The sequence below is a fragment of the Gigantopelta aegis genome, chromosome 2, assembly GCF_016097555.1.
Source record: "Gigantopelta aegis isolate Gae_Host chromosome 2, Gae_host_genome, whole genome shotgun sequence".
Taxonomy (NCBI): domain Eukaryota; kingdom Metazoa; phylum Mollusca; class Gastropoda; order Neomphalida; family Peltospiridae; genus Gigantopelta; species Gigantopelta aegis.
Genome location: NC_054700.1, coordinates 34307610 through 34326711, shown reverse-complemented (window position 1 = coordinate 34326711; position 19102 = coordinate 34307610). Strand labels below are relative to the sequence as shown.

The 19102-nt window shown below is 40.7% G+C and overlaps 2 protein-coding genes across 2 annotated transcripts; both read right to left on the bottom strand.

Annotated features, from left to right (window-relative positions):
- Positions 1–8124: 8124 nt before the first annotated feature.
- LOC121384255 (protein toll-like) lies at positions 8125–18763 on the bottom strand. Its single transcript, XM_041514557.1, has 2 exons — positions 18639–18763; positions 8125–11792 (listed from the first exon to the last, which is right to left on the bottom strand). Exon 2 carries the CDS (start codon positions 11780–11782, stop codon positions 9134–9136), a length of 2649 nt encoding a protein of 882 aa, XP_041370491.1. The 5' UTR covers positions 11783–11792; positions 18639–18763; the 3' UTR covers positions 8125–9133.
- On the bottom strand, positions 12219–16194 carry LOC121384257 (protein toll-like). Its single transcript, XM_041514571.1, has one exon. It carries the CDS (start codon positions 15013–15015, stop codon positions 12970–12972), a length of 2046 nt encoding a protein of 681 aa, XP_041370505.1. The 5' UTR covers positions 15016–16194; the 3' UTR covers positions 12219–12969.
- Positions 18764–19102: the final 339 nt, after the last annotated feature.

Below are 19102 nucleotides of genomic sequence, written 5' to 3'. Positions count from 1 at the left end.
CCTGCTATGCTTTGAACAGCTGGGCCCAGATGTCACTCTAGCTAAAAACCCAATAGCCGCAGTTGAAAATATAGGCCCTACTCAGGTGTAGTTAAACATACACTATGGTCCCCCCCCCCCCTCCATTTATTTATCTTATATAATTTCATTAATATGAACATTAAGATAGTAGTGAAAACTGCAAAACGAGCGGGGAATTATGAGAGGTTTTTAAGACACTATCTGAGGAACTACACCACCTAGGGGTGACACTATCGATCGTGGCGCCATTTTACCCAGACTTCATGCGGCGTCTGGTAATATATCACTCCACGGGAACGGTGTGCAGTGTCTAGCAATAAACAGAAAAGATACACAAGAGTTATTCAACCCAGCTTTATTCGGCAATCAGCCAAGCAGATGCATACATTTTGAACGCAACATATGATTTTTTTTTTTTTTTTTTTTTTTAAATCCCTATATTACCTTAGAAAATATAAACTGTTTGTGTTGTTTAGTACCAATCTTGGATCCATGTGGCATGTTACCTCTACACTGACATTCTGGAGTTGGGCGAGGATAGGGCACTGGCAGCCTACTGAACAATGTATATAAAAGACACTCTATGATGCTAATCAGGAGTAGTTTATATGGCACAATTACCATATGTATGGGAGACAACCAGGTTCCAGTGTGTGTGTGCGTCTTATGTGCGTGTGCGTGTGTGTTTGACTGCGCGTGTGTGACTGCGCGTGCGTGTGAGTATGTGTGTCATATGTGCGTAAGTCGTGTGTGTGTATGTGTGTATACGCAAGTCGTGTGTGTGTGTGCGTGTATGCGTATATTTGTATGAATGTGTGTGTGTGTATTTGCGTGCGTGTATGTATTTGGGGGGGGGGGGGGGTGGGGGTGGGTGGTTGGATTTAATCAGTCGTAGTCTTTCGCCAATAACTTAAGTTCAGTATGTGTGTGTGTTTGCGTGTGTGGGGGGGGGGGGGGAGGGGGAGGGAGGAGGTACATTTGCCCTGTTTTAAAAAGTCACCGCCATCCCAAGTTGTACTTTCATAAAAAGTTTGACGATCCTATAATATGAATTGATAAGGAAGATATGGCCCAGACAAGGATTTCCTTAAATGTGCAGAGTAGGTCGTGGTGACCTAGTTGTGGTACGCGACACACGGCTATCCCAATGGCTATGTTTACGGACAATGCCATATCATGATACTACTCGTCAAATTGGCTAGTTTCCACTCGTTTGACTGTCGTAACAAATGCCAACTTGTTTTGTTTAATAGATCCGATATATAATTTAATTGAAGATGATTTAGTGAAAACAACACGACATTCGCCAATCTGATTAAAATTAGCTCTACTGGTCTACTACCAGTAGATCTAACAGTATTGCGTGACTCCCATGTCCAGGTGACATTTCATCTATAAATAACAATTTAAATATCGATCAATTAAACTTCGCCTTTTATAGCGTCATTTGGGAGCATACAAATTCTAAAAATATCGGGCGAGACTATTTATGCAATAGGCGAACTTGTTGGTCTGTTTCAACATTAAAAAACAGGGGGAAAAGTGCAGTAATAAACTTTAGATTGTATACTAGTATAAACAGATTTTATGGCTAAACCATCACGTTTTTTTGGTGGGTTTTTTCGTCTTGAAACTTATTTTATATAAAATTTTATATTGAAATTAATTTCCGGCATACTTCGTAATTCATCCGAATCATTTCGTATACCCATGGCATAATCCCGAATGTTTTCAAATTCTTTTCAAAACACTGGATTCCCAGTCTGGAGCTCGACGCGGTAAGACGTGTTTGTTTCGCTTGTGCACACTGCACGTGCTTTCGTGTGCTCGACTTGGGGATCCTTCATTTCGTTGTTTTTGTCAGCGAAATGAAGTTTTCTACTGGGATGTATGCGGCCCATGGAACTGATTTAACGCTGGAACGCTTCTCGTTTCGACAGCCTGCACCACCAGATTGGATTCTTTTTTAGCGAGATTCCTTGCCTCCACGTCATTTCTCTGGCTGAGTATGTCGACTTGTTTTTTTGTGACTCGTATGACGGCCATTCTGCAGAACGCCACGGTTGTTCGCGTTTAGTCTCTACATGTCCGAGCCTGTCCAATCAGCACGGGAAGATTGACCGCCCCACTCTAAGAAGAAATAGGAAGCGGGGTCGGTCCCTACTACTCTTTTCTAGACTTTACTTTGCTTTATAGTGATACCATCTCGTATCCTCCGGAGTCGGGCCCGTCCGCATCACTATACCAACCCATGACGACTGGACTATACCCCAGTCTCTCTCGTTCAGACGGATCTGGCTTCTCAAGATCTGTATTTCAGCACAGCACTACACCTTCAACGTATGACAGTCAATCTAGGTTGTTTTTTGACGGGATGCAACCCATCTCGTCCCTATACGCTGTGCACCCAAACGGCCTTAAGGAGGCCACTCACGTGGACATATCGATCGGACTTTAAACTTTTAGATCTGCGTTCAAAATTTTATGTCGAAATTACTTTTTTTTTTTTAAATATTATTAAATAGTCCGATCCTCTCTTCTTTCTCTCATTTAATTTTGGACTGTCCTTCTAAAATGCTCCAAATTATATAAATATTCGGCCAAGCAGTCAATTCTTTTTATTTATGGCTTGTAACTTTTTATATATTTTTTATTTATTCTATTAACTTTTTTACTAATTGCTATTTTCAAAATTCTGCCCATTTTCAACTCCACCCCCCCCCCCCCCCTCCCCCCACCCCCTCATCCCGAGTCAGGCCACCGATCTTATCGGAGGTCGGACTCGGGATGGGCGTGTTCGAAACCTTTGTGGTATATGGGCACGTTAAACTGGTTATCATCATCATCATCATCATCATCATCATCATCATCATCAAAACACTGGCATGATTTTGCAAGTAAGGTTTTGATTGGTCGAATGAAAGGTCAACTGGACATGAGCTCCAACGAGGTGCTGTTATATCTACAGGTAATTAACCAATGGAGCTAATTTTAATTAGATTGGACATTCGTAGTGTGATCTTTAAAAGTTAATTTTGCCAAATATATACAAACACGCATTTTTGTATGAACCTGTCCCAACGCAATTATATCATGACGCATTATTTAGATTTTACAGTGTTACTTCTGCCACAGTTCTTTTTGCAATGTATTAGAGATGTGAATTTTAGCTTTGTATTCGATTTCAGATTTCTTCTTCTTTTTTTTTTCTTTTTTTTGTGTGTGTGCAGAAATAGGTTTCACAAAGTAGACTGCATCTGACCTGAATGAATGAATGAATGAAAAAAGGAAGAAAAAACTTTGTTTTGTTTAACGACACCACTAGAGCACATTGATTTATTAATCATCGGCTATTGGGGGTCAAATATTTAGTAATTTTCACATATATTTTTAGAGAGGAAACCGGCTACATTTTCCCATTAGTAGCAAGGAATCTTTTATATGCATCACACCGTAGACAGGATCGCACATACCACGGCCGTTGACGCACCAATCGTAGTGTACTGGCTGAAGCGAAAAATAGCCCAATGGGCACACCGACGGGGGTCGATCCCAAACCGTACGCGCATCAAGAGAGTGCTTTACCACTGCTACGTCCCGCCCATGAATGAATGAATGTTTAACGATACCCCAGCACAAAAATACACATCGGCTATTGGGTGTCAGAAAAGGTTGATTCTATCTGAAATGCTGAAATTATATTAAAGGGACATTCCCGAGTTTGCTGCATTGTAAGATGTTTCCGACTAATAAAATATTTCTACGATTAGACTTACATATTAAATATATTTTCTTGTTTAGAATATCAGTGTCTCTATATTCAATGTGTTTCTGGTCGTCGTAATATTTGTAAGAAGCCCAAATTGAATTTTGTCTTCAAATAATTTCGTACGTACGAAAGAATTTTTTTATTAGAAAATAAAATGAAATTTAACCTAGTACAAATACTAGAACGATAAGAAACACGTTTAATATACAGCCACTGATATATTATGCAGAAAAATATATTTGATATGTAATTACAATCGTTAAAAAGTCTCTGTTAGTCGATAACATCTTAAAAATTGCAGCAAACCCAGGAATGTCCCTTTAAAAGTATGGTATACTTTGTTCATCTCTTTTAAGATCAATTCGGTTTAAGTTATACAGAAATTAGTATCACATTCATCATATGTGTTATATAACGTGAAAATACACTTTAAAATAAATCTGACAAGACAGTAGATATTATTATAATTTAACATTCTGTGGGAGGAAAAGATAATGAGAAAATTTCACGAAGCGAGTGATGAATGGACGTGTCAGGCCCGCACTAAATGGAATAAACGCGAACCATTCGTCACACCTGTCAACAACTAGAACAGACCGAATACTAGTGTGTTGTTGTTGGGTGTATTGCATTTCAACGTCACCACAGCATGTGTTTTTCCAGGTTGCATTGTACCAAAGAAGAAAGTCCCGCGTCGAAGTTCGAGGTGCACCTTGATGGTTGCATGGTAGCAAAGAAAAAAGTTCCGTGTCAAAGTTCGAGGTGCACCTAAAATAATAATAATAATAATAATAATAATAATAATAATAAAAACAAAAAACAAAAAACAAACAATATATATATATATATATATATATATATATATATATATATATATATATATATATATATATATATTTACGGAGGAAAAACAGTAGCGGCTCTGATTGGTAGAAATTAAGTGGCATGGATTATTTAGAATAGATGGTCTCAGACCACAATTAATTTCGCTATATGTTTCTATGTAGCCTTAGTGGCTATAACATTTTTATTAATATCAGCAGGCCCGTGAAGTTTTGTATGTACCTTTGCCTGCATGGGGGACACATACCCTGAAAAGGACAACCCCTGTTGTCCAGCTCTTTCTCCCAGCATATTGGTTTAAACAGACACACCCTCTAAACCAGGCCGGAGTACACCCATTTTACACAAAAAGCACAACTTTTGCATGGGCCGGAATTACCACAAACAAGTCTTCAATGTCAACGAGTTACACATGTTTACAAACTACATGCTATCCCCTGTCACTTCAGTCAAACAGTTGCCACTTCATAGCTGTCTGCCATGAAATAATCACAGTCAAACAGCAGACTACTTGCGCGGTCAAATTTCCGGATTTTGGACAACCAAATGGGAAGATAACTGTAATCTGAGGCCAGATCAGTAGTGGATGGCCAATACTGTTTCATTGATGCATCACTGCAGATGATTAAAGTCTTTTGAGGAAACTAAACTTGTTTTCACATCAAATACGTGTTAGATTTAACGTAGCCATCGGACTGTCACTTTCGTTCGCCTGATGACTACGAGTCAGAATTAGCAAATGTTTGACATCCAGTAGCCGATGATTAATCAGAGGCGGATCTAGGGGTTGTCCCAGGGATCCTCCCCCCCCCCCTAAATTTTGCGACAGTTATAATTTTATTATATATTAATTTTAATTTTTTTACGATCCCTTCCAAACCTCCCCCAAAGTTCCATTGGCATTCCGCCTCATGTCTCTCCCCCCCCCCCCCCCCCCCCCTAATGGATTTTTTGGATCCGCCACTGTTAATTAATCAATGTGCTACAGTGGTGTCGTTAAACAAAACTTATAGTTTTCGTTTGACAATATTGTATTATGCAACTAGCACACGTTGAAAACCTCTATAAACGCAGTATACCGGCCTCTTCATATTCCGGTGAAAGAAAGAAAGAAATGTTTTATTTAACGACGCACTCAACACATTTTATTTACGGTTATATGGCGTCAGACATATGATTAAGGACCACACAGAGTTGAGAAGAAACCCGCTGTCGCCACTACATGGACTACTCTTTCCGATTAGCAGCAAGGGATCTTTTATTTGCGCTTCCCACAGGCAGGATAGCACAAACCATGACCTTTGTTGAACCAGTTATGGATCACTGGTCGGTGCAAGTAGTTTACACCTACCCATTGAGCCTTGCGGAGCACTCACTCAGGGTTTGGAGTCGGTATCTGAATTAAAAATCCCATGCCTCGACTGGGATCCGAACCCAGTACCTACCAGCCTGTAGACCGATGGCCTAACCACGACGCCACCAAGGCCGGTCATATTCCGGTGAATGCGTGCCGCTCAATAAGACTCGCTCACTGTCAATGTTTTATTTATAAGAGGACTGTCATCTACTGTCAGGTGTTTTGTCTATAAGAGGACTGTCATCCACTGTCAGGTGTTTTGTCTATAAGAGGACTGTCATCCACTGTCAGGTGTTTTGTCTAAAAGAGGACTGTCATCCACTGTCAGGTGTTTTGTCTATAAGAGGACGGTTATCCAGTGTCAGGTGTTTTGTCTATAAGAGGACTGTCATTCACCGACAGGTGTTTTGTCTATAAGAGGACTGTCATCCACTGTCAGGTATTTTATCTATAAGAGGACTGCCATCCACTGGCATGTGTTTTGTCTATAAGAGAACTGTCATCCACTGTCAGTGTTTTATTTATAAGAGGACTGTCATCTACTGTCAGGTGTTTTGTCTATAAGAGGACTGTCATCCACTGTCAGGTATTTTATCTATAAGAGGACTGCCATCCACTGGCATGTGTTTTGTCTATAAGAGGACTGTCATCCACTGTCAGGTGTTTTGTCTATAAGAGGACTGCCATCCACTGTCAGGTGTTTTGTCTATAAGAGGACTGTCATCCACCGTCAGGTGTTTTGTCTATAAAAGGACTGTCATCCACCGTCAGGTATTTTATCTATAAGAGAACTGTCATCCACTGTCAGGTGTTTTGTCTATAAGAGGACTGCCATCCACTGGTAAGTATTTTGTCTATAAGAGGACTGACATCCACTGTCGGGTGTTCTGTCTATAAGAGGACTGCCACCCTCCTCAGAACAATGGATTCTTCCTACTGCCAAGACTGGTATCAGAAGTATCAACCTGCACAAGACTGAGCTCAGCGGACGTTTAGCTAGTTGTGACGACACGGATCACAGCAGTGAACATACCAGATATCTCACCCCGTCTCTTCACCCGCCATGCGCACAATTTCTAAAGTTAAAGTTTGCTTTGTTTATCGACATAACTAGAGCACATTAATAACATTAATGACTGACTATTAGATGTCTTAAATTGAATAATTATGACACCACTAATTAATTAATCATAGACAATTGGATGTCAAACATTTGGTAATTCTGACACGGTCTTCAGCAGAAACCCACTGTATTTTTCCATTCGCAGCAAGTGGTCTTTTATATGCGGTTATCCACATACAGAACAGCAGGTGCCGCTGGCTTTGATATACCAGTCGTAAGGCAGTGGATGAGCCGGGGGAAACCTCAGTGGATATGCCATGTGGATTCGATCCTACTATAGCTTATAAACCAAACATATTGTAAAGGATGGCCGTGGTTATGTAACACGGGCAGCATGTGGCTCGAATATACCCAATCAACTCTTGCGGCATGCCAAGCTAATTTTCAAGGTATCTACGTTTTCTCGATGCTTGCTGGCAAACCGATACTCTTCTAACGAGAAGCCACAGACACGTCCGATGTTTGTACACACAGTCTGTATTATTTACTAGATTTACCTGTCTCGCGAGAATAACTGGCTTTTAAACACCTGCCTCGTAATACTTGAAATACAACTCTCCCCAGCCACGTTCATTATCATGAAAAGCACGTGATTGCATGTACGTGCCTATATTTGTGTGACGTGTGCGTGTGTGTGTGTGTGTGTGTGTGTGTGTGCGGATGCGACGTGTGTGTATAACAGAGAAGAAAAAGAATTGGAGTTTATATCCATGCGTGTGTGCAAGTGAAAGACAGATAAGAAAGATAACGTGTGTGTGAGAGAGAGAGAGAGAGAGAGAGAGAGAGAGAGAGAGAGAGAGAGAGAGAGAGAGAGAGAGAGAGAGAGAGAGAGAGAGAGAGAGAGAGAGACCGACAGACAGAGACAGACAGAGACAGAGAAAAAGCAGTAAAATATAAAATGCCAGACAGCTCTGCTGTATTATGCGCCCCCCCCCCCCCCCCCCCCAGTTTCTTTATGCACAATCCTATTTGAAGCACTGTCCTCACGACTTGGATATCATAGATCGAGGATTTGGTTTCAAAATTTTTATTAACAACAATTTCATTAGTAATTATCATTTACTTTTTTAGTATCGTGTACAGCGATGTCTCAAACGTGCGTAGCGGATCGCGACGCCATACTGGACACAATGTCCCCTAAGAATAAACGTGGACCTAAACTGTATTTACGTGCCTATATCCTTTCTAGGTTCAGGGACGTCCACCCCAAATCAAATCTCTGGCATGGCTAGTGGTTGGGTTTTAGATCCTAGGAATATACCATCATGGATATAGGAATTGCAGTGAATCGCGACATTCCCTGGGCATATAATGTCCTTTGATATACCAGTCGTGGGACTGGGTAGGATGCGAAAATCTCGAGTCCTTTGAGAACGAATTAAATCTGAACGACAAAACCGTATTCGCATATTAAAATCGTATCTCTGTACAAGCAGAGTTGAAAGAACATTAGGCAAAGTCGTGATTGCTTCCATGATCCACTATTAGATGCTCGCCGTTAGGAGAATCCCCACTCCCTTAGGAGATCCGTACCTGGATGTTTCATCACTGCTGCGTCGCCCATAGGAGGACTGCCACTCTCAGACTAGCTTAGAAAACCCAATCTTACACAGGATAGAGCTGAATGGAATATATACAGCTGTGGTGGCATGCACTCATGAATCATTGTAAAAACAGTGATGATATCAGGTGTTCGCGAAAAGTGAGCATGTACGTGGAAACGGATACATACCAAATACACTGATTTATTTTACTTCTGTAAAATGTGCGCATCTGTAGGAGTTTGTGTGGATGTAATGGAATGGTAGAGTCGAGATCTAAACCCTCTGTTCAACGTACTCTTTGACAGTTTTTGTGGATGTAATGTAATGGAAGAGTTGATACGTAAATCATCTGTTCAACGTCTTCTTTGATGGCTTTTTGTGGATGTAATGTAATGGAAAATTCGAAACCTAAACCCTCTGTTCAATGTCTTCTTTGATGGCTTTTTGTGGAAGTAATGTAATGGAAAATTCGACACCTAAACCCTCTGTTCAACGTCCTCTTTGATGGGTCCTGCTGGAAGAACGTAATCGAGTTTCGACCAGAACCACTTGTCCCGGACGTCCAGGTAGGTGTGTGTCCTCAGATAGGCCCTGAGATCCTCATCCACCTCTCTCCTGTCGACATCTCCTTTCAGAACGATGATCAGCTTGTTGTCCTTGGACTCCAGCAGACTCCTGTGAGCCTCTCGGAACTCATACATGCACCACTCGCTCTGCAGGAAGTCATTGGTCAGCAGCAGAAGGGTGCACCTGCTGCTGCCGATCGCCCACAGGATGTTCTCGACAACAGGCGCGCCCACTGGAAAGTCTCTGTAGTGGACGCAGAGCTTTCGGTGAAGTTTCGGCGCTTCCAGCTCATTGACCAGAGTGTGCACCACCCACTGGTAATCCTTCTCGCTGTACGAGACAAAAGCGTCAAACTGTTTCTCCTCGTCCTTGAGTCTGAAGTTGTCGAAAGGTCGCCAGTTAAATCTGGTGTACAGCAAGACACGGACTTCCAGACGATATTTGTAGACGATGCCGGCTGAAAGAGTCGTCACGACGATCAAAATTGAAAACCCAATGACCAAAGGCAGATAACTCTCTTCGTCGCAGTCAAAATCAGCTGATGAAATGGCATCAATGGATTTTGAAATGCCTGTTGCCATTGTGCATGTGACTTCGTCGTAAGACTCTATTACTTGTTTGTTGTCTCGTACCCATTTTGGAAACCACGACGTATTGCAGTTGCATTGCCAGGGATTTCCGTGCAGTGTCAAGGACTGTAGATTTTTAAATGTGATATTTCTTATGACTGGTGGCAGTTCTGACAGAAGATTTGCATGCAGGTGAAGAACGCGTATGTTCTGCATGGCTGTAACAGCCGCTGCTGTTATTCTCTCAATGGATGCATTCGTAGCGTATAACTCACTGATGGAAGGTAGATAACTCCTGTAATCAAAAGTTTTTAGTCCAGCACTATTATTAAAAATACTCACGAAAAAACTCATTTTTTCTCCTGATGGAAAATTCAACGGCAGACTATCCATGTATGTATAACTACAATTTCCAATAAGTTGATGATTTCTTTTGTTATTATAACACGTGCAACTTTGCGGGCATCCGACAACCACTGGACATTTCACAGTCATGTTCATACTGAGGACTAGGGTTGATCGTTCTCTACGTGGCTCATAGCACTTTGCACTGTCGATATCAGTATAGGGCTGAACCAAGCTATTATCCATTTCATAACTACCAAGTACATCTGTCAGAGCAACAAAATTGAGATACGCAGTTCTGTTTAATTCTGTCATGAACTGGTAAAAAGAGTCCATATTGCAGTCGCACACAAATGGGTTATTTGCTATGGTGATCTTGGTAAGACGCGGACTGATGTACCCGGTGTCGTAAAAAGGTGGGTACGGGAGTCGATTGTAAGTCAGATCCATATCGACGATGTGGATGCTCACAGGGCCTTGGTCAAAGGTCACTTCCGTCAGCTGGTTATGGCTCAAGTTTATATGCTGTAAGAAATATTGCTGCTTGAATGGTCCTCGACTCAAATAGGATATATGATTGTGAGAAAGGTCTATCCACTTTAGCAACTGTAGATTATCGAATACCCCTTCGTGTAATGTTTTGATGTTATTCCAGCTTAAATCTAAAGATGAAATCATCGATTTGTGAAAGACACCAAGCTCGGTTATTTTGTTATTGTGAAAATTCAGAAACTTTACCTTCATGGAATGATTAGTTTCGTCTTGAAATAACTCAGATATATTGTCAATGGCGTTACCAGCTAGAGATAAATGAGAGAGGTTAAGATCTTTGTCATTTGCAATACAGTGAGGAATGCGTGTTAAAGCATTATTGTTTAGGTTTATGGTGTCTACCATTGGCAGTATCTTAATAGAACAGTTATAGTCAGTCAGTGAGTTACCCTCTAGATTTATGAATACCAGTTTTGGAATATAATACCGTCTCCAAATCTCTGGAACATGGGTTATAGAACTGTTTGTTACAGACAAAGCGATCAACATCCATGCTGCAGAAAAGTCCATTTTGTTTGCTGCAGACGCATTAATCCTGTCAAAATTAACAATCCACGTAGTGCTGGGTATTTTGATTGGCGATGCCGCCCTGATGAAACAGTTGCTGATCTTGATACTGTAGGTAGGTGGTGGTGGACCAGTGCTGTCCCAGACAAGGGTGGCATTATCCGCACATGTTAAGTCTAGCGCCATCCCTCGTGTGGGACTTTCTTCTAGAATTCTCTGTAATGAAAAGGTTTCGTTTCTTCGACACTTTATCTCCGTCAGGTACGTGTAGTTGACAAGCAAAGCCGCGATGAAGTTCCTCGTCAGCAGCTCTTTGGCTTCGGCAGATATATTAGGTCTGATGTGTCCTCCGAGCTGTGGGACGACGAGGTCGATGTAGTTGTCGACGAGCGTACCGAGGGTCATGCGGGTGCAGCTGCAGCCGTGTGGACAGGATGTGTTTTTTGTCGACGACGATGACGACGATGATGATGATGATGATGGGTTTAGCAGATTCGTCAACCATTTTTGGAGGTCAGTAAGTTGACAGTGGTGGACCCTGAACGTCATCACCAGCATCACCGTGATTACAAGTGGAACGTTCATGCTCACCTGCCTGAAAGGTAATGAGAAACGAATTCATTCATTCATGAATGTTTAACGACATCCCATCACAAACATAGAGATCGGCTATTGGGTGTCAAACAAAGGTAAAGTATATCAAATTAATTGTTTCCATTAAAAATAAAAATTGTATACATATTTATATAAAAAAAAAACCAGTGTAAAGAGCTGTTTGAAACAAAAATGGGAAACATAGATATGGGAAACGATTACAACCCGCTGGTTATAACTGTTATATAATAGTTAACAATATCAGTTCCATTCCTTAGACCGAGCCATTTGTTTTGTTAGGTCTTTTATGTTTGTGTTTGTATTTGTTTCTATATGTGTTTGTGATTTTTGTTTTTGTTTTATTTTGTTTAATAGATTTTGTTTTTATTTGTTGTTCTTTCTTTCTTCCCCCACAAAAAATAACATAAAACACAAAAACAAACAAACCACAAAAACAAACAAAAACAAACAAACAAAAAAAACCCAAACCCAACCCAACAACAAACAAACAAAAACAAACAAACCACAACAAAAAAACCCATATACTTTTGTACCTTTCAAACATTTGAACAGAATATGTACATGACTATAATAAACATAAAATAACTAGAATAACATGGGATATTCTGCAAGCTGACAAAAGCTCTGGCACATGGAGGGGGTAGAGGTACTGGCCCCTGGACACCATTAAGTATGGTCCTAACATAAATGAACATTCATTGGTAGTTTAAAAAGTTCGTTTTGTCCATAAGGTACACAAAAAGATACTTTTCTAAATGTTGTACCAGTTTGCACATGTAAATTTAAAGATGTACATTGCATGATTTCTTGGAGATCGTCCATCTCATGGATGCGATAATTCTCAGTACATTGTATGACTTATTAAAGATCGTTAATCTCGTGGATGCGATGATTCTCAGTTCATGATTTATTGGAGATCGTCCATCTCGTGGATGCGATGATTCTCAGTTCATGATTTATTGGAGATCGCCCATCGCGTGGATGCGATGACTCTCAGTGCATGACTTATTGGAGATCGCCCATCGCGTGGATGCGATGATTCTCAGTGCATGTCTTATTGGAGATCGCCCATCTCGTGGATGCGATAATTCTCAGTACATTGCATGACTTATTGGAGATCGTTAATCTCGTGCATGCGATGATTCTCCGTTCATGACTTATTGGAGATCGTCCATCTCGTGCATGTGATGATTATCAAAACCCTTCCCGACCTGCCGCTGGTTCCGATTGACATTGTCATTCAAGGGATCCGGGAGACAGAAGAACAGTTTTTGCCAAAACCATCTATCGTCCAGACGAAGATATGTATTTCGTTTCAGATAAACTTTCAGTTCAGGAAATGTATCCTCCATTGGGATATCTTCCATGAGGATGACCACAAGCTTACGTGCCCCGTCCTTTAGAACCTCGTGGTGCGCCTTTTGAAATTCAAACACACACCATTCACTGGCGATGTAGTCTTTGGATAGAATCACCACCGTACACTGACTTTTCTGTACAGCGTTTACTATGTTGTCGGCTACTGCTGCCCCAACTTCGAAGTCTCTGTAATGAACGCACGCACGGTATGGACGATCTCCTGTTTCTAGTCTTGGCATCAATGTGTGGACAACCCAGGCTTCGTTCTGTGAATGATAAGATAGAAATACTTCATAGACATATTCAGCATTTTCCAATTTCCTTCTGTCAAACGGTCTGGCGTGAAATTGTGCATGGATGAAAACTTGTGTTTGGAATCGGAATTTGTAAGCGAGTGGTATTAGAACTATGGCGAATAATGCTAGGAATCCAAGAGGGATAGCTATGTGTAAGTACGAACTGGGATCACAGTCCAGTTCAGACGCCACAAAGCTATTCAACGGGATTCCTAGAAATTCTGAGTTACCACATGCCATTCTCTCATATTCTGGTATATGCTGCTTGTTTCTTTTAAACCATGATAGCATCCACAGTGATGTACAATCACACGTCCATGGGTTGCCATACACGTGTAGTGCCATTGCCGACAGATTAAATGTTTCAAAACATTTTGGAAGATATCTGATTTTGTTAACTGAAATGTCTACAATTTGCAGATGTTTCCATAACTCGCACACAGGCGAATTCAGTTGCTCTAGATCGTTCCTAGAAAGATTTAGCTTTTCAGCTCTTGTGAAATACCCTCGCGTCGATACGTTGTGGATACCATTTCCACTAAATAATAGTACCACTTTTCCTTCTGGTACAGTTGCCGGAAGTGACGTCATATTCAGACTACTGCATCGTACTTCCGTCACGTTGGTAGTTTTATTAAACGAACACTCGCAGCTTGCTGGACAGTCTGTAACAACCGGACAGACGTCAGAAAAGTTTAGACTTAAAAGTGTTTGATTATGCAAAGACTTGGGACTGAAACACAAGTATTTATCGAGATGTTTAAATTGTATTTTGTATTTAGTGTTCGACTTGGAGTAAAGTAGGCCTATACGCTTTTTAAATAGCTCCGCTTTACAGTCACATTGGTACGGGTTGTCTTCTGCTTTTATGGTATGTGCTGTCACGATATTATAACCCTCGCGGTAGAAGGGAGGGTACATCAGCTGGTTGTGGTGGATGTTGATATCTGCAGGTGACAAGGTGCTCTGCAGATACGAAAACTCTCTAATCAGGTTGTGACTTACGTTCAGGAACTGTAAAAAGAAGAACGCTTTGAATGTTCCAGCAGGAATGATAGTAAGCCTGTTCCAACTCAAGTCCAAATACGTTAATTCGGGCAAACGATTAAACGTCAGTTTATTTAGATGTTGTATTTTGTTGTGAGAAAGGTCTAAAATGGTTAATTTCATATAAGAAAACATTCCGATATTTGTTATAAAGTTATGATCCAACCACAAGTCTGATAGATTGGTCGCAGGAACAAGTCGAGGATGAAGAAGCGCTGATATGTTTTCCAGTCTGTTATTTGATAGAGTCAGTGACGTCAAGGCTGACGTCAGTAAACACGCGGGGAGTTCTCTCAAATTATTATTCGTGATTTCTATTGTGGTAAGAGTCATCTCTGACCCCACGGAGAACGAACAGTTCGTATCCATCATGTTATTGTATTTAAAATAAACGCTTTTAAGTTGCCCGTTTGTCCGATCAATAATTCTCGGGTATCCGGTCAGTGGTGTGTTGTAGATACACATAAGTGGTGAGCCATTTTGTGTTAGAAATGGTAACATTGCTGAGCCACTGAAGAGTCGAGTTATCGACAGTCACGCTTGCCAGCTTTACCAAGGACCTGCTACTCTCAAGATAACCAGCCGTTCTCACGGAACAGTTGACAAGGAAAACAAAGCCAGATTCCAAAAATGCATCCAGCTTGCTTACTACTATTACCCCGCCATTTGAGCAAATAAAACTAATGTTGAAATGTCCAGCATCAGTGCCCATAGCTTGATTTCTAAAGTCTAAATCCACAGACAGCTGTTGGTCTTCACCAACATGACACGCAACTTCCTTAAACAGATCCCTCTTCCAAGTTTCAATAACTGATAGATTTCGTATCCGTTTTTGTCGTACAATCATCTCACCTATTTCCTGCCACGAATATTTGTCCGTTATTGTTCGATTCATTAATCTCATATTTGCTCGAACAAATTTTTCCCAAGCAGATATTTGATTGCATATACACAAACGAGGGCAAGGTATGGTTTGATTCGATACATTCTTTCCTGTTACAGTAACATCTGGTAGTAATGACTCGTTTCTACTTTGAGGACCTATAGGACTGCTCGTTGTGGTTGATGGTGACTCGTTTCTGCTTTGAGGACCTATAGTTCTGCTCGTTGTGGTTGATGGTGACTCGTTTCTACTTCGAGGACCTATAGTTCTGCTCGTTGTGGTTGATGGTGACTCGTTTCTACTTTGAGGACCTATAGTTCTGCTCGTTGTGGTTGGTCTTGTAACCAACTCGGACTCAGATATGCTTTGAGGAAGACCACTTCCACTTTTGAATTTAACACTCATTTGACCGCCAGTGCTCAAAACATCGTGCTGATATGTAGTTATTGCCTTGGCTGGGCCTGGCATGGATATATTTGGATCTGTCAAACCAGAAAGATGCATTGACGCTGATGTCACGGAATCGAATCTCTTTCTAACATCGGTGAAATCACGCGATAACGAACACGATGGAATAGATACCAGCATAACCAATGTAACCATCTGTTTGGGGAGGGACATGTCACTTTAATCCAGAATATTTATGTTTCCAGCGATAGTGATCTGTATGTATTTAATTTATGGTCACTTTTGATCATCACAAATTCTGTCCTCTAGTCCTACTGCTATCACTGAAAACAAAAGTGATTCCATTTAGTAACTTGTATTTCTGTTTGTTGTTATAAATAAAAAAAATATTTTCCAATTATTATAAGGACTTTTGGAAATATTTTCGAGCATACAATGAGATTTATGAGGAAATTATGTACAGTATTTTGAAGTTTTAAACTTGGGATATCACATGAATTAATGAATCAATAAATGAATGAATGAATGAATGAATGAATGTTTACGAACACTCTTAACACGAAGGACACATTGGCTACCGGGCGTAAAAACCAATAATACACCTATTTCACATTCCTAATGTACATGCTTGTCCTTCTGAGGACAACCAAGATCCAAAAGGACGCAAACAAAGGAATATTCCTTGCAGGGTACTTTGTTTTGGCCAAACGAACAAGACAGTATTTTCGAGGACCATGTCGTAAGATGACGAAATACCTTTACACTTTGCCCATGTTTCATAATGAAGAACTGTGATGAATAAGATTGTGTCCATTGTTTTATCACCATACCCTAAGTGTGTACTTGTAGTAGGATTAGATTTGATCCTAACAATTAAATCTTTACTACTTTCATGGACTTTTATTATACGCCGTGAACCACGTGTTCTTTGTCAGGGGTGACATGTTCAGAATAAATGAATGAATGAATGAATGAATGAATGAATGTTTAACAACACCCCAGCACGAAAAATACATCGGCCATTGGGTGTCAAACTATGGTAATGGAAACAAATAAAGTGATGATCGACATCAATATAAAAATTCAAGATTTAAATAAAAACAGTGTAAAGAACTGTGCAAAAATACAAATATCACAGATAGATACTGACTTTTACTCAAAATTTCAATTGTATCTCGAAGAAAACAAGGGGATTTGTGCTGTATTGGCCATTCTCAAAGAGAATGTTACACCGCTCCACCACGGTGAGGTTACAGAGCATAAGATGCAGAGTAATTTCATTTGCAGTCCAAATATCTGTTTAATTCAAACATTAGGATTAGGGTCAGTTTTAAGTTTACAATACATTTTTTGTAGTACTTCATATTCTTGAATATATCATGCCGTGGAACATACCTCCATACTGCACAATGTATCTTTGCGCTGATCTCCTGCATTTACGTATGCGATATTCAGCTAGGTGTTCGGTATATTAAAACTATAGTTGTGTTAATCTTTTGCGTGTTAAATAAACTACTTACTGAAGGAACGAATGTTTTATATAATGATGCACTCATCACATTATAATTACAGTTGTATGGCGTCTTACATAAGGACCACACAAATGAGAGAGGAAACCCGCTGTCGTCATGCAATGGGCTACTCTTTCCGATTAACAGCAAGGGACCTTTAATATGCATAGACAGGATACCACGGCAGAAGTAACACCAGGGGCCTAATTCACAAAGGTCTCTTAGGCTCTGCTAGATAGCAACGTATCCTCTTTGCAAGTCTTTTAGCATTGCACTGTGAGATCGCAAATTTGCGAGAGTTTAGTGAATTAGGCCCCCAGTTGTGGAGCTGAAACGAAGAATAGCCTAATGGACCCACCGACGAGAATCGATCCTAGACCGACCGCGTATGATGAGAGCGTTTTATCACTCTGGGTTACGTTCCGCCCCAATATTTAATAATGACGACGGCATTATAAGATGGGAAAGAAGAGATTGTATCTTTAAGACACATCCGGCATCGACTCTTTGTAACAGGATCATCAGCGGGTTTATACGAACAGTGAACTCTCAAGTTTCTATATCGAGTACAGTGACACAGGCGCGTGTGTGTAGGAAATCACACAGGTGTGTGTGTTTGTGTGTGTGTGTCTAGACTGACGAGCGACGTTTTAGTAGTGTCCCCTTCAAAAAATATATGGAGCAAAAAAGAAAATTTACTTTGATCCCCTTCCAATCCCTCACACGCGCCTGTGACATTATATTAACATGTTTGTACTTTCTTAGTCCAACAAATCCTTCCATTTAAAAACAATTTATATATAAAATTTAAATTTTCTTTTTTTCTCCATATATTTTTTGAAGGGGACACTACTAGATGCGAGATAAAACAGTAATGGTCGATTCGAATCGCAAGTATCACTAGAGAAATGTTACCATCCCTACCATCACACTAGTTTATTAAGATAAACATCGACATATGAATGTAACCGGAGGGTACATCTAGGTAGTGGAGTAGCGAGAGTGGGCGGGGGGAGAGGCCCGATGGCCATGCCCCCCAGTCAAACCTTTTTTTAAAACTGTATTACATTTATTTGATAAAATCATACATACATAGTGTGGGTTGCCCCTCCCCCATCCCCCCCCCCATCCTTCCCCCACATAAAATCCTGGCTACGCTAATACATTTAAAAGAGACATGTCGCACTTTCAGTGGATAGGGGCATGATAAATCAGTCCTGACCCCGACTGTTACAGCTCAACACATTATATCTACATACAATTCGCAGAACCATTTTATGCTTGTACTGTATTTGAATCCATAGTAAGAACAAAACACCTACCTCTACTACTGTACTGTAATATTATAACTGGGTCGTGCTATGATGTACTCTATTCGGATTCAGAGTAAGAGCAATAAAAACAATTGCCTCTACGCTACTGTAGTCTTGTAATGACTGCCTCGTGCTATGATATGAACGGACACTAGGATGTACTAGTATCCTGTTTTGAAAGTGAGTCACAATTATGCTCGTAAACGCTCCTGGATTGTTTTGGGTCACATTTAAAGTTGCATTATCAACTTTTGTAAATTATCACCATGTATGTGTTTGTGTGTGTGTGTGTGTGTGTGTGTGTGTGTGTTTGTGTTTGTCTGGTGTGGTGGTGTGTGTGTGTGCTGTGGTGTGGTGGTGGTGGTGGTGGTGTGTGTGTGTGTGTGTGTGGTGTGGTGTGGTGTTGTGTGGTGTGTCTGTGCGTCCGCGTGTGTGTATACACGTCGGACATACCGTTATTAGAAAAGCTCTTC